Genomic DNA, 13918 nt, shown 5'->3' on the forward strand with positions numbered 1-13918 from the left:
TCTTTTGGATGTCTTATCCAAGCAACCACTTATGCCTTACATTGCTTGTCTACGAGTGTACTACAAAATGCTTTACTACAGTAAGCCTTTGAGAGGCGATTCTGGTAAATTTATAGGACGCTAAAATGCAAAAAATTCTAAGCTTAAATAACCTGGCTGGGTCCGATTTCTGAATTACAAAATGTTCACGTTTGCCGGCTCTTCTTTAAATAAACATAGTTTTTGAAATTACTTTGTACTATTTTAACCCGAAAATTATGATTGGGTTATAAAGCTTTTAAAACGGACGAAAACTAAGCTAATAAACATGTTCAACGTAAAAAACTAAGATTTAGTCGCTTTTTCAACTTGGCTACCTTTACGCAAAAACAAAAGCAAGCAATGAGGCTTTTATTCGACATATTTTCTGAGAATTTTATCTGATCAATTTAATGTCTCTAGCATTATTTTCGTATAGGAATTTTCCTAATTATTTGAGCTTTTAATTTAATAATTTTGATACTTTATAAACTTCTCATTTGATAGCTTCACTTTTTTTATACACCGATTAAGAAACAAATTCGCTCTCGTTAAATCCTATTTTATGACCTATTTATTAGAACTCTAGGTAACATGCAAAATGATGTAACAGGACAGGCTTTAACCTTTGGTCCTAATGTATTTTTTCTTCACAACCCCCAGTAATCAGTTGAGAGAATATCGCCACAAAGATGCGAAAAAGTTTTCGATGAGTTTCCTTTACATATTCCTGCTTTACATGGGTCTACACCTTCCCTGCTTAAAAATGAAACTGTTGTTCGAGTGTCAGTCAAACTCGGGATAATCTTGACTTGCAAACCCAAATGCAAAGGTTTATTTCGCAGTAGAAGAGCGTGTAAACATCATCGAACAACGCAGTGTAAATTGGCAAATGTGAAACCACGTTTCTTTCACTTTATTTACCATGCATTTAGCTCAATTGCACACCTTGTGAAATTAGCCTCAGACAATTAGTTGCGACCTTTAACAGATCAGACTCAACAAGCCAGTATGAAAATATCTTAAGAGAAGCTGAGCTCTACACGTTCTATTTCATTTTTTCATATTGCCCTTGCATGTGTTAACATTCCATTTCTTTTTTGTTACAGGTGACTTTCAGACATGACGAGGAGATAATTACTTTTCTAGAGAGCAATTCTTTGATACTGTCAGTTATTACTGACTTATTTTGAGTTAAAAACAAAGAACACAGACTCTGGTAATGACACATAAACAATAATCCCTGGCAAGCCTACAAAACAAGAAAGAGGAACTCAGACTCCTTATCAAAATATGAAACAAGACAAAAACAGCTTTTCTAACGTAGGGAAAATTGCGTTAGAGAGATTTGTAATTGCAACGTTATATTCAAGCACATTGCATTGTCGAACATCATAATTTACTGAATAATGGACAGTGATTTTGGAGCTTAGCTCAGTTTGTAATGTAATGAACGTTGAAAGATATTCTATAACCTTGTATTTTTAAAAGCTTTCATGGAACATAGATGCATTTTATTATGCAAAGAAAATAGTCTCTGTCTCTATTTTTAATGATTTCAGTCAATTCTTTTTTATTCGCAATGTGAAATGGGAATCCTATTAAAGACTCATTAAAAGGGGTGAGGCCGTTTTTACAATCCCCCAACAGGTCATCTCCGCGATGACGCTGTTTTATTACTACGAGAGAATCCCTCAGGGTTTTACTTTCTTGTGAAAATTAGAGCCTTTGTTATTTAAACTTCGCTGGGACAACCAAATCTATAAAAATGAGAGGAATAGCAATGACGTCATCGTGTAAATGACCTATAAACCGTACATCAAACGATAAGTACTGTGATCTGTTTAGTTTTTTTTTTTTTTTAGCCAGGCTTAAAATATCTGTAGATTCAAGGAATTATAACCTGTGCGTTGAGAGCATGCCAGAGACCGATTTTGGCATGCCCGGCATGACCCAGATTATGGCACGCCCGGCAAGCCAGAGAATTTGGCATGCCGGGCATGCCAGGGAATTTGGCATGCCCGGCATGCCGGAGATTTTGCTTGGTATGAATTACTTATTACTAGAACCTAGGCTTCTCGCGGCCTGGGTGAGAAGGTCACGGAACCTCAAATTATGCTTACAGGGCATGCGAAATTCTGTTGCATGCCAATTTCAATGCAAAACCACTCTGGGGCCACCCCCTCTATTACCAGTGAGCAAATCATTGACGATAGGCATGGGAAAAATCCTTGCATGCTAACCAACATTGAAAACGTAGCAGAAATGTCCTCAATTGCTGAGTCATGCCCTAGGGGAGGCTTTAAAATACAGAATTTCCTGACATGAATGAGGGAATTTTCCGTAAACAGCATGTGATCATGCCGGCTAGGACGTATTGCCTCCGTACTGCCCCTTTTTACAGCTAGCTAGGCTCATTTTTAGGTTCCATGGCCTGAAATGACGAAAAATTCATGCCCTAAATGTAAAAAGTCCAAAAACGTCCTCGAAATTTTAGTTTCCAAGCCGTTTACGGCAGCCATATTGAATTAATTCGATTTAAGGAGTATTACAGGATACCCAGGGGGCATGAGCGTATTTCGTTTGTATTTTCGAGCGCTTTTCGGGACATTTTTTCTTAAAGTTTTCTTAGAATAAGATTGTAATGGGAACAAAGATCCTTGTGCCGTGTTTGGATGTAATAATGATCGCCTTTCTCTAGTTTAGTATTAGAAATATGGTCTTTCATTGTATATTTCTCGGGAAAAGGGCGATCATTATATACATCAAAACACAGCACAAGGATCTTTTTTTCCATTGCAATCTTATTCTAAGAGAACTTTAAGAAAAAATGTCCCGAGAAGCGCTCGAAAATACAAACGAAATGTGCTTAATCCCCCTGGGCATCCTATAATACTCCTTAAATCAAATTAATTCAATATGGCCGCCGTATCGGTAAAAAGGTCTATTCGACACGGCATTGACCCAGTCTCAAGCGGAGCTCCAACATGTCTAATTAATTAAATTTTATTTTTTCAATGTAGCGGAAAATTACGTTGGCTGTTATTTGAGTGGTCCATTTAAGGCATGTGGAGACTACGGCAAGAATTCCCTGACCCCGGAGATCTGTACCACTTGCTGCGGCGAGGCAGGCTATACATACTCTGCGGTAAAACGTGGAGATCAGTGTCTCTGCAGTGACTCAGTTGACGCCGTCAATAAGGTTGGCGAACCACAATGCGATGTGCCATGTACAGGCAACCCAATAATACAATGCGGTGGACGATCTGCCTACAGCGTTTATAATGCTTCAGGAAAGTACGACTATGAACTTGGCCTGACCATGCCCACAAACGTATCTGTGTCAGAAAGATTCAATGCTACGTTTTCCAGTTACACGGGAGCATCGTACACGTTGGACTTTGGCGAGGGCATCTTAGTCACCACAGAGAAGTCTGTTGAATCGTATCTCTATCACTCTGAGGGAACACACATTGTTTATGGCCAGGCCCTGTTGGGCGATTATGGTGAACCACAATTACATACCACATCATTGGCGGTAAGAAGCCCAGGGGGTACTTCCTATAGTAGCCTATACGGGGAGGCTCCGCCCGTAAGGGGTACCTTTTTCAGGCCACAAGTCTCAGGTATATGAAAGGGTTGTGGAGACGGTAAGGACGAGCGGTTAGAGCACTGGACTTGTAATCCGGAAGCCCAGAGTTCAAGTCCCGCCCTGAACGCTAGCTGGATTTGTACTTGGTATTCCCGAGTTCAAATCCTCGGCCACGCTTGTAAATAGCCAACTGGTTTTGTCCTCCTACCGGTTGGGATTCTTAAACATATTATGTTCCGTTTAAACTATTGTTTTATTATCTCTGAAAAGGCCTATAAGGGGAGTGGATAATTGAGTATTTATTATTATTATTATTATTATTATTATTATTATTATTATTATTATTATTATTATTATTTCACGAGTTGAAGAATATAAAAGGATAGGGAAATCTGTCTTTCCGTCCGTAGAAAGATCTAAAAGGGCCAATAGAAGAATTTATGGCTATGAAAAAGTCGAGAAATTTTCATTTTTTTTTATTTAATCTTATTTTAAAGACAGTGCATTTATAGCAGTTAAAAGAAGTTCAATGTTCTAAACTAGGTATGTGAGAGGAGTACCATTTGTCAATGAGCATATATGAAAGGGGTCCTTTTTCTGTCAAAAATTGTAATAATTATAATGTATAAAACTTTGTTAAGTAGCCCCCGTTGAGGTACAATGTCTCTGAGAAATCTTTGTTGACGTCATTGTTACATTTTTCCTCATTAGCATACGACTTAAACTCATTGAAGCCGTGGCCACATATATGAACTAAATGCAAAAGTTTAAAGAGCTGATGAAGTTGAGCAATTTGTGCAATTTTCAGCCCTTTGCATGCAATATTGAAGGAAATATCAGCCATCAAAAACTGCGAAATTGCTGTGTGGCAAAAAAGTTAATGAGTGATACATTCTCAGTAAAATTTGGAGTTTTTAGAAGAGAATTTCTCCGAAACCATTCGGTGTATTGGGCTCGAATTTTTAGAGATAACTGAAACTGTTATGCCCTTTCAATATTCAGAGTTTTTATTTTATTAGGGTCATCAGACAGTGATAAGCATAAGTTAATAAGGCAAAAAGTGTAAACAAAAATTTGCCTATAATAATCCTGGGGTCACCAGTTGTTTATCAAAAAGGAAAAAGGTAGTGGTCGAAACCTGGTGCATTCAACAAGGACCATTATTCTCTTTGTTTACCCTTTGTTGGTATCATGTCCATTTTCTTTCTTTTAGGTGAATGTTTACTCTTTTGTAAATCTGCTTGAACTCAACTGTCCCTCGATCGTTGAGGCAAACGAAGAGTTCGGGTGTCCGATATCCGTTTACGAAGGGACTGACATGCAGTTGGACGCTCAGTTTACCACGGGCAGCGCAATTTCATCTCCCATGGATGGTAAGTGTTGTGAAAGCCCGCAATAGTGAACTTACGTAAAAAAAACAACGTGGCAAAAAAGACGGCAAACCTTGTGTGGCAAACATGACAAAAATAGCTTTTGACAAAACTGTCCGCTAATCTTGACCGCGCATGTGCACAAGGAATTGAAGTGAAGCCTGTGTGGGCTTGGCTATTTCAGAAGGGGGTCAAAAAAGGGAGAGAGTTCTTTTATCATTTCTCGCGCGTCTTTGCGCACTGAGTGAAATTACGGTGTATGGTTTTCGTCTTCTAGATGCTCGTACCTACACTGTTGGAGAGGTTTTTCAGTCCGCACCCGGGAGTGGTGGGGTACAATACACCAACGTAACTGTGCTGCTACCAAGTTACAAGTTTGAGGATGACTGCAAGCTTATAGGTTGGAGGATTTGTACAGAGACTAGCGGCTACGTATCTCTTCAGGTAGGTATTTATTACCCAATCAGGGCCAATAACAATATAAAGGGAGGAATTTGAAACTGGCCAATGAGATGCTAGCCTGCGAATACAGCCGTGTCTCCTCGCTCCGTCTGCACTTTAGCGACAGAAATTCCATACTTATGATGTAAATCAATGTTTACCTAATTAAAACGTTGGTCGTGGGTTTCCAAATGTAAATTTGTTCCATTATATGTTTCTTCTAGTCGATTATGATAAAGTTTAGTGCTCTCCTGCAAACGACCTCCAGCAAAACTCAAACTTCGTGCTCGAAGTATATTGAAAACTTAACATTCTTGCAACAATTTAAGGTGATTACCGATCCATAAAAACGATTTTTCTTGGCGTGTCGATGTACAATTGACTCCCTATAACTCGAACCTCGCGCTAACTGGAACCAAAGTCGATTTCCTCTGGATCTCCTTCATACATTTACTGTAATCATGTTTACCCTCGATAACCCGAACCTCCCGCTAACTCGAAGTAGTTTTTGTTTCCCTTCAGGTCATTTCTATACAATTTTACCCTCGATAACTCGAACCATATTTATGCGCGTGACAAGTCCAAAAAAAAAACAGAGTTCTGAAGTCCGAAACATTCAATTTATTTCAAAACAACCGTGTCAATTCCTTGTCTTTTTTTTTCATTCCAGTTCAAGTTCAGTGTCCATCCCTGTATGTTAATCAAACTTCGTTTCTTAATTTCTTTTTCAAAATATTAGTCTATATCTCTAGCTGTTCTTGGAGGTGAAGTGTGCATGATACCTGCATTCCTTCCCCATCTATCCATTTGAGTATTTTCTTATTTCCGGTTATTTGCTTCGAACTCGCGATAACTCGAATTTCTTTCGATTTCCCTAGAAGGTTCGAATTACTGGGAGTCGACTCTATCGCGTTGATGAAGTAAACTCGAACCATTGCATATTATATTTTTAACAACATGCACCTGCGTTTACCTAAATTACCCACAATTTGCTCTATTTTGTCACCGTGAATAACGCGACTGATTTATTGACCATTTGTGAGCATAAGCTTGCAGCAGTGCAAGCGTTTTTTTTCTGTAACCTCGGTGACCCAGAGAAGGAAGGAAGAAACACTTTTTGCGCCTTTGCGCATGTCAATTTTCCTTTCCATAATCCTTTGCGAGAATAAATAAGTGGAGACAGGTGCAAGTCTGTGGCATCCTCGTAAAAACACTCATGCGCACCAGGACAGTAGGCTAAAGGTAGCAACGATTTTTAATGGCAAGATGAACCAACTCATTTAGTCATTCATTTCATTGACAGATATATAGAAAAGTATGCGGCACCGGACCTCTCAACCTCTACTGCAATATCAATTCCATTTGTACTGAAGCTCCTCCTTGCGGCAATACCTCGGCCACTAATTGTAACAGTGGTGAAGTGTTTTCGTTTGGCTCATGTACTTGCAATGACGAAAATGTATCACCGAATACTATTCCAACTGCCACATTGAGCGAAAAGTACGAGCTGGTCTCCGAGCATCTTATTTTCGTTTCCAAAGGTGGTTGCCATATATTCTCGTTCGATGACATTAGAAACGGCACCGACGTCAAAGAAGGAGACATCATCGGTTTCACTTACCAGGGCGGTGGCCACACAGAAATAATCTCTCGAAAAAGTGAGGACAGTAAAAAATACAATTCCACGGCATTTTATTTCAATGACGCTAATCTTCACTTGGGTTCCGTTTTGATTACAACCCAGTCTACTCCATCTAGCATCAGCCAGCTCCAGTTTGCTGTAGAAGCGGTTTGCCGCGCCCCCGCTAAGATGCTGCTTCTTCACACTTATGCCATTGGTCATTATTACGAGCAAGCAACGGTAAGCGGACCGTTGAATTCAGTCACAAAAACGGCGCACATAACGGCAACCGAGAGCGTGGCAAACGTCACAATGACCACGCCCGAAGCTGTAGCAACCAACGATTCATTTACAGTGACAGTACATCCTCATCCTGGCTACAACATTACCTACGTTGTAAATTACGGTTCTGGCTACAATGAGACCTCGTTTACTGAACTTGCAGACCAGGACCAGCTATTAAACTACGAGTACCGCTTGAGCGGCACATACTCCATATCACTTCACGCCAGTAACATTCTCTCTTTTTCGATAAAGACCTGTACGGTTGTAGTACAAGACAGGGTATTAGGCTTGGCGTTTTACAGCCCTGTACTCCCGGTGGCGTTGGGAAACATAACTTTTATACAGTGGCTTGTTCGGCAAGGAGACGGCATTAACATAACAGTTGATTTCGGTGACGGAACCTCCTATCAGAATGGCTCGTTTGATGTCGGCTATCTTTTTGCCGCGATAAATAACCATACTTACGCAGCTACAGGGGAGTATGCTATCACCATAAACGTGTCCAACTGTGTTTCGAACGCGTCAATAGAGAGTCTGGCCATAGTGGAGTTACCGGTGACCGGTCTAACTTGTACCGTCCACCATGCGCACAGAGACATAGAAGTTAATGAGACCGTGACAGTCGAGGTCACAATCACTCAGGGAACCAACCCAGAAATCTTTATCGACTTTGGAGACGGTTCGGCTACCACTACGCGAGATCTAACCGCTCAGCATTCTTATTCGCCATTCGATTTTTACAATGTGAGCTGCTCTGTTTACAATAACATAAGTATGCTAAATGCATCGACGGAAATCCAAGTACATAAACCGGTCGATCCCCTGATTGGCTTTAACGTAACTTGCTCTTACACCAACCTGACTGATCTTACTCCCTGCATGTTGAACATAAGTATTGGTACCGATTTTACATGCACGTGGGATTGGGGCGATGGCATCACGAACGAAACTGTGTTTGAACAACTTGGAAATTTCACCTACCACAATTACAGCAGCGTAGGTCACTTCCACGTACAACTTAACTGCAGTAATCGCTTGAATAAGACCACAGCGGAGACAATAGCTATTGTAGAGGAGCCCATAATTGGATTTGAAGTAGTTGATCCGATAGCAAAGCCTTTTGCAGAGCGTTTCTCCGTGTACTGGAACACTGTTACAGGGACTGATGCAATCTTCAATGCAACATTTACGCACATTATCGATGGAACTTCCTTCGACTTAGAAGTTATTACAACGATAAGTACAACACATGGAACAGCGATCGTATTCGAATACATGATGCCAGATATAGGCATCTATGAGCTCATGGTGACGGCCATCAATTACGTAACCCCGAGGCAAACGAGATATTTAACGGTGATGGTGGACGTGCCAATAGATACGCCACTTTTGACCCGATCTAGTCAATTCGTTGAGGTGAACAAAACAGCAAATTTCTCCTGCCAAATGGCAGAGGGCAGCAACGTGAGTATTTGGTGGGATTTTGGAGATGGTTCCGATGTTATAAATCATTACTACCAAGGAAATTTCTCTGTTGATGGGGTCACTATTCAGCACGTCTTTATGTACGAAGGGATATACACAGTTACTCTCTTCGGCAACAACAGTGTCAGCAACTTTACCCGTTTCATACTTAGTTACATACAAAACCCACATTATTTGACTCTGACAACAAATAGCCCGCAGAACATTCCTCCAGGCACAATCACCTTTACGATTGCTGTTGTTCCGGGTCAAGTACATCCCACAAATTCAAACTACACGGTTAACTACGGTGACGGAACGTCGGTTGCAAACGATACTTTCCGAGCACCACTTATACTGCAACACTCCTATGGAACGCACGGCGCGTATACCATGAACATTACTGTTAACAATGAAATTCACCTAGCCTTCATGGAAATAGAAGTCGAAGTCCAAACGCCCATCACTAACTTCTCAGCGGTTTCTTTGAACACAGGACCAGAAGCGAACATTGGAAAACCAGGATTTGGCCATGACAAAACCTATTTTCCATGCGATTTCCCCGTCCTTTTCAATACTACAATTGCAACTGGAACTAATGTAACGTATTATTGGGATTTCAGTAATGGATATGAAGTTACCACTTCTAGTCCTTTTATAAATTACACGTTTGAAATTCCGAATTTATACACAATCAACATTACAGCATGGAACGCCGTGAGTAAAGAGATCCTTCAGCTTACGGTCCGCTCACAGTGTATGGTCAAGACAATAAATTTCACAAATGACGGACCTCAAAAGCTGGGCCTTCCTATTAATTTTACCGTTGGAATTAAACAAGTGGGAACAGAATCGTGTTTTCTGGTGGAAATTGGCGATAACAAAGTCTTCATCTACAAGACTGATTTTGGGATTACCTGCGAGGACGAATGCAGCAAGGTTGGCGTGGAAGTCAAGACCTTTACAGGAAAAAACTTTTCTTTTGACCATACGTACTCTGCGGTCGATAATTACCCGCTTTTGATCACGGGATGCAACAAGGTGAGCAAAGTCAACGCATCAGGTAAAGCTGTGACCTTAGATAAGCCCTGCGATTATCCCGTCGTTACGATCGACTCAGACGCTGTGGGAAGTATTCGCCAAAATGCAGTTCCCTACTATAGATGGAAGTCCATCAAAATCAAGAATACCGTAGTGGTGAATTGTGAAGCTTCTGACAAAACCAATTTCACGTGGATTGTGAAGAAGTGGGACGTCGACAGCGGCAGCTTCATAACGTTTCCTTTAATAGGGAATGCTTTATCAACATCCAAAAAGTTAACCATGGAAATTAACCCTATGGAATTTTCTATCGATGAATACTACTTTGAGTTCACGTGTGCAATGGCCGATGTAAAGGGAGTCGAAGGGTCTTCCGAGGGATACATCAATGTTATTCCCTCGGACATCGAAGCCGCCATCGCCGGGGGATCAACTAGGGCAATTGGTGAAGGAAAAGAAGCCACAATAGATGCCTCTAATACAAAAGACCCGGACGTTCCAGAAAACGACAATTTGCCTAGTGATTTCCAGTATTGCTGGTTCTGTGCTAAACAAGGAAGTTACGACCCTGAACTGGTTAAAAACTGTACCGTGCTTCCCGCGTTTCCTTTATCTCCGATTCCACATGTCACCGCTAACAACAGCTCGAACAACGAAACTCAGTCTAACTCTACGGTTGTAGATGAGGATGGATGTTTTGGTTATCCGCCTGGAAGACTGAACGCCTCCACACCACAGATCTCTTTTAATACACTCAGGATGAGGCTGTACAGCACGTACGATGTTTGTGTGTTGGCCATGAAAGACACTCGCAGAAGTGTTGCCTGTACTAGCATTTTATTGGTGGAAGGAGATCCACCAATTGTTCATATCACGTAAGTGAAATTCCCTCTCCCCTATTCGCCACTTTAGAAACGAGAGGGAAACTGGGCTGAGTAAAGTGTCACAAAGACCACTGGGATCGTTACTGGGGACGTGCTGGTCAGCTACTGGACAATTTTTCCCCAGTCCCTTGAAACAGTCCCAGAAGTCTTTGCAAACGTTTCCTGTTCGTTTCTAAACTGACAATAGAGGACTTTACAGGGGCGGATCCAGGATTTTTTTTAGGAGGGGAAGCACTCGTCTCTTGCTCTACTCCAACACCAATAAACCACATAGTTTTTTGTGTGTGTGCAGAAAACCAGTTGTATTAAAAAACCGCAGGACATCTCAAGGGGGGGGGGGGTGCGCACCCTCTGCACCCTCCCCCTAGATCCGCCCCTGCTTTAAAGGATTATGTCACGAGAATATTGCTGTTGTTAGTCGATTCTGTGCTGAAGCAGGAGCCCATAACCCGGAGCGAGCAACATCCACGGACTCGTGTCACGGCGTTTTTAGGGAGCAGATTCTTTTTAGAACTGTTTGGCGCAAATTTTGACTATGTTTTAAATTCCATAAACCAGTTAGCAAAGCCTACAGAGCTAAAAGTGATATTTAGTTTCCCTTTTTGATATCTTATACTTCGAATGCGCTCATAGACATGGTGGAAGTCTATTTTCGCGAGAAAAGTGCCCTGAAATGTGTTTAAAAATAAACTGGTCCGTAAAAAAGCCGTGACATAGGCCTAGTATGAGCGTTACTCACTTCGGATTTTGGGCTCCTGGCTGAAGTCATTACCTCTCTTCAGGCGACCGGTGCAAAAATCATCACCACTCTCCATGTCGTTATATATGTCAGTGCGAAATACAGTCGAACCTTTATATAACGACCCTGTATTAAGCGGCCACCCTTGAACGGAAACTAAGCCATATGGTATTTTCTGCGGTATTTTATGACAGAATGAGATGTTTTGTTGTGAACTCAGGTAAGTCATAGAAATACGGTACTGTATACCGCAGTAGAAGAGTAGATGACAATTTACTGCACAGTACTTTTACACAATGTTACTTATATTATACCGTAAAGTTACAAGTTGGCACTGAAGTTTGTTTAAAGTATTGATCGCTTGAAAGAGTGTTGATTGTGTTATTGTTTCCTTGCATATAGTGATATAGTATTTTTGTATGATACGCCATTAAGATTCACATTAGACCACGCCCAGTGAGTATTTTTAGTGATCCTGTATGAAGTAGCCACCCGTTATATACAGGTTCGACCGTAGTAGGTAATTCGCAGTGCAAAACAAGGGAATTACGCATACCATTTGTTAAAGAGTGTGGTTTAGGAATATGGCATTAGAATTAATATAATGTTCTTTCCTTTAACTTCAGGTGCGTAACAAACTGCAACAAAAGAATCGGACCTTCTAACAAAATGACTTTGACAGGCTGTGCCACTTGCGAAACTTGTACGTGTCAAAATACCAATTACGAGTGGAAGATATTGAAGGGAGATTCGCCCTCTGGTCCTTTTCAAGAAGTTGAAAACGTCGAAAACATTCTGAGCACCCCCAAAACAGGAAGAACACTTGTGGTAAAAGCAAATAGTCTGGAGGGTGGCAAGACTTACACGTTCCGACTTGAGGCATGGGCCCAAGGAACCCAAACCCGTGGGTTTTCAGAATACACCAGGGAGGTGAATGTGCCGCCACAAGGAGGGGTCTGCAATATCACTTCAAAACATGCCGATACACCCGACCTGGGGTTTGCGTTTCAAGACGACTTTCAAATCACGTGTAAGGATTGGCAGGATGACACTAAGTTGAAATACAAGGTGTCAACTCAATCGGACGCCGATAGTCCAGAAATTCCAGTTCCTGCGGAGGCTGTACTCTCCCCGGATGCGCCATACACGTCACCTTGGTTAACTCTTTCTGTTGGCCTAGAGAGCAGAGGCTATTTGATTGACGTATTCGTTAGAATTCAAGACGAGGACGGTGCAATCACTAAATACGATCTTCAAGTGAAGGTAAGGAGGAAAGACAGCTAAGAAGTAAAACCTTTAAGGAACTGTGTCACGACATTTAATCAAAATTCAAACAGTTGGAGATGCCACCAAACTGAGTGAACAGCACTGTAGCAGCTGTTCGTAAGGTGTCTCCTCATTGGTCACAGAAAAGAAGAAAACAACATTTTTTATTACATTAGAACCTCGATAACTCGAATTCCCCGCTAACTCGAACCAAATTTTCTTTCCCTTGATCAAAATTTTTTTCTGAAATTTACCACGATAACTCGAACTGTTTTTCGTTTCCCTCGAGAGTTCGAGTTACCGGGGTTCTACTGTATTTCCATTGTTGTACGATTAGGGTTGCAAACCAAGTGGCTTTAGGGTTAGGAGAGCTGAAAGAAGGTATCATAACACAACAAATACAAAATGGACATACTTGAAGACGATTGAAAAGGAAGACAGCAACCCCTCGTATTGAGGATTACCAGCTGGTTTTTAAAAACCTGTTTGCCTAACATAGGGAGACATTTTTGTTTGACACGAAGTGACTCCTTAGCTAACTTTAAGTTCCATAGCAAACAAGAACGCGTAATTGGCAAAATTATTAACAAATACTCTGGCATGGACAGCCTAGATAAAAAATTATAAAATTATTAAAATATTGCCTTTTACAGTCTGGGCCAAAAAAATCATCTTTATGTTTTCCTGATACTAAGGGAGGGTTTCCACAGTCATGTAATTTTTACGTGGGTATATTTTACGCGCGTAAATAAAATAGAGGCAATATATGAAAGGTATCGCGTAAACCCAAAAGTTCAACGTCACTCAACTTTTAATTACTCGCCGTAAATTTTACTCGTGCACGCAGTTAAAAATTACGTGACACGTGACAGTGAATATCCACCTTAAGAGCAAATGGGGTACGCGTTACAGGAATCTCTTTGACCTTATGACGTAAGACCAAGTCTCGTTTTCTAACTACCGTCTTTGCTCGATTAAACACCGCCTTCAAAATAGACGCCGCACCTAATCGGAGGAATCCGGCGTTTATTCGAGGAATATAAGAAAAAAATCGGTACAACTCACTGGTAATCTGCACCATCCTGGGATCCATCAATTTACGATTCTGTCTCAGAAAAATAAGAGAGACATTAGAGCCTTTAAATTACATGATATTTACAAGCGATTTACGGTAACTTTACAGTTGCTAGGGATTTA

The 13918-nt window shown here is 41.0% G+C and overlaps 1 protein-coding gene across 1 annotated transcript in view; it reads left to right on the forward strand.

The window, feature by feature from the left end:
* LOC140942183 (polycystin-1-like) overlaps window positions 1-13918 on the forward strand; it is a 50665-nt gene that overhangs the window by 16962 nt on the left and 19785 nt on the right. Inside the window, exons 10-14 of the mRNA XM_073391147.1 lie at window positions 3042-3556; window positions 4824-4983; window positions 5258-5424; window positions 6725-10707; window positions 12082-12718. Coding sequence (XP_073247248.1) covers window positions 3042-3556; window positions 4824-4983; window positions 5258-5424; window positions 6725-10707; window positions 12082-12718 — 5462 coding nt within the window. The remainder of the gene's footprint in view (window positions 1-3041; window positions 3557-4823; window positions 4984-5257; window positions 5425-6724; window positions 10708-12081; window positions 12719-13918) is intronic.

This window comes from Porites lutea, chromosome 6 (assembly GCF_958299795.1).
Source record: "Porites lutea chromosome 6, jaPorLute2.1, whole genome shotgun sequence".
In the NCBI taxonomy this organism is placed as follows: Eukaryota; Metazoa; Cnidaria; class Anthozoa; order Scleractinia; family Poritidae; genus Porites; species Porites lutea.